This window comes from Vigna umbellata, chromosome 7 (genome assembly GCF_029865625.1).
Source record: "Vigna umbellata cultivar VRB3 chromosome 7, Vumbellata_1.0, whole genome shotgun sequence".
Classification (NCBI taxonomy): domain Eukaryota; kingdom Viridiplantae; phylum Streptophyta; class Magnoliopsida; order Fabales; family Fabaceae; genus Vigna; species Vigna umbellata.
Window position 1 is genome coordinate 48,237,255 of NC_142171.1, and position 2,088 is coordinate 48,239,342.

Sequence of the window (2,088 nt, forward strand, 5' to 3'; positions counted from 1 at the left end):
CAACAATTTAAGAATTATGGGATGCGCCTGCAGCCATCTCCAGTACAGGAACCTATTGTGCCTCCCACAAGTAAAATTAATAAACATTTAAGTTGAATAATTTATTATTTGTATAATCTAACATTTACTTTGACAAGGGGAAGCGGGAAAGGAAGTTGTTCAACATCAGCCGTCCCAAGGGATCACATGGATGATGCTAGTCCATATCTGCTATACATTTTAGATGGTACCGGGACGATGTTGGTAGCTCGTGCAACAGTGTTTCAGGCAACGACTATTGTTCATGGTATAAAGTTATCAAAGGATGAGGTGAAGATCTCAATAGACGATATTATCATACCAGATGCCTTAGTTCCTCTACCTAGAGATGAGATTTTCACTTTGGCACAAGCATTCCAATCTTTTATCGCTTGGCCTAAACACATGGTTGGTTTGGTGTTTGACCCCCCGGTATGGACTTCTACTTTACACTTTTCAATTTTAAAGTTTACATGTTATTGATGTCGAAACTTATCCTATTTTTCCATGTAACAACAGACGCATGGACAGAAGAAGATTCGTTTATCTGAGGACGATCCTCTTGGTGCACTGCAGCAACTTTGTGACATCATTGCAAATGAGCCTATGAAGGTTGAATATGATGCTAATGTATTTGGGAGAGGCTCTAAGGTCCCAATATACCTGCATAGCCAAGATGTCAGGGAGCTTGCATCGGGAAGAGAAGAGTTGAATATCACATTAATTCAGCTATGGATGATGTAAGTCTATGAGCAATTATTTATATAAAATTGATGTATATATCAAGTATACTTATATCAAAGCTAATTTTTTATTTTAGTATGTTTGGTGTAAGTAACAACTTGGGGTACAATGATGTGTATGGGTTCATTGATCCCGAAGTCACTCACGAAGCAAATAATTTTGATGACATCACAACATATCTCACAAGCAGCTTTGCAAGGGGTAAGGACATATATTTTATTCCTTATATATCTGGGTAACTGAAGTTTGTTAACTTCAAAGTTCCATATGTGACTTTAATATATAATAATTAAATTATTATCAATTTCAGGCACCATTGGCATCTACTTATTGTTTCTGTACCAGAGAGTTATGCTGTGTGGTTTTGCTCATTGCACAAGTCTCCTCCCAAACATCTGAGACAAGCAGTTGATTGGTAAGAACTTCAATGTTTGGACTTTCTTTGTTATATAAATGAATGCTAAAAGCCTTTTTTTTAGTTTTATTGCAGCACGTATGATGTTGGTTGGAAGATCAACCGCTAACGGTAGAAAGCTTGCATGGGTTGCTCTCAAGATTTGACATATGTTAAAGTCATACTTTCTTATACTTGTTTTGTTTTAATGAATTTCACTAACTATTTACAACTGTGATGATATATTGTAGTGTAATAGACAGAGTGTGTCATATGAGTGTGGATACTACGTAATGTATTGGATGACACATATTATTTGTGCCCATATCACAAGAGGCTGGGAAACAGTATATTTAGATTTAATGAATTTTGTTTTCTCCATCATTTGGAATTCATATACATTAATTAATATCATGTGTCTTGTGCAGAGATTCAAGACTCCTACTCCACTTCCTGAGAAGCCACTTACATACCTAAGGAAGGCACTTGTAAAGCATTTAATTATATTATTCAATTGTTTATAGTTATTAGGATTTAAAATACATTAGCACATTTTGATGTATATTATTAGACTTTGTACATTATCCTTTAAACATTATGTTGTAAATATTGATTCTTTGTTGTATATATTATGTTTTATATGCAGGTTTGTTTTTGTGATAGTGGATATCACAAAAATAGGCCTGCTGTTAAAAACAATTCCAAGAGAATAGGCCTTGGTTGTGGCAAAAATCGAGGCAGAAAGCTTATCTACCACCTCGGTTCAACCACAATTGGTGCCATAGGGGGCACGTGATTTAAAAAAAAAGCAAAAGGCTTTGGCATCAGTTCTAGCCTGAATCGCTAACTTAAGCCTACGTTATTACCTCGGTTGAACCAGTCTAATAACCCCTCTCCCCCCCTCCCCCCCCCCTTTTTTCTTTCTTACTACT

The 2,088-nt window shown here is 35.9% G+C and overlaps 1 protein-coding gene across 1 annotated transcript; it reads left to right on the forward strand.

The window, feature by feature from the left end:
- Positions 1 to 1,680, forward strand: LOC148196473 (uncharacterized). Its single transcript, XM_088095399.1, has 7 exons — positions 1 to 450; positions 538 to 758; positions 839 to 997; positions 1,073 to 1,177; positions 1,242 to 1,315; positions 1,406 to 1,503; positions 1,585 to 1,680. Exons 1-7 carry the CDS (start codon positions 187 to 189, stop codon positions 1,678 to 1,680), a joined length of 1,017 nt encoding a protein of 338 aa, XP_087951525.1. The 5' UTR covers positions 1 to 186.
- The last annotated feature ends 408 nt before the right edge of the window (positions 1,681 to 2,088 follow it).

Bases quoted from the DNA above. Each gene is read 5' to 3' on its own strand.
- LOC148196473 (XM_088095399.1), top strand. From the start codon at position 187: ATGGATGATGCTAGTCCATATCTGCTATACATTTTAGATGGTACCGGG. The intron at 998-1,072 runs GTAACTGAAGTT...TATCAATTTCAG, and splicing joins TTTATTCCTTATATATCTGG to GCACCATTGGCATCTACTTA. The intron at 1,504-1,584 runs GTATATTTAGAT...TGTCTTGTGCAG, and splicing joins TCACAAGAGGCTGGGAAACA to AGATTCAAGACTCCTACTCC.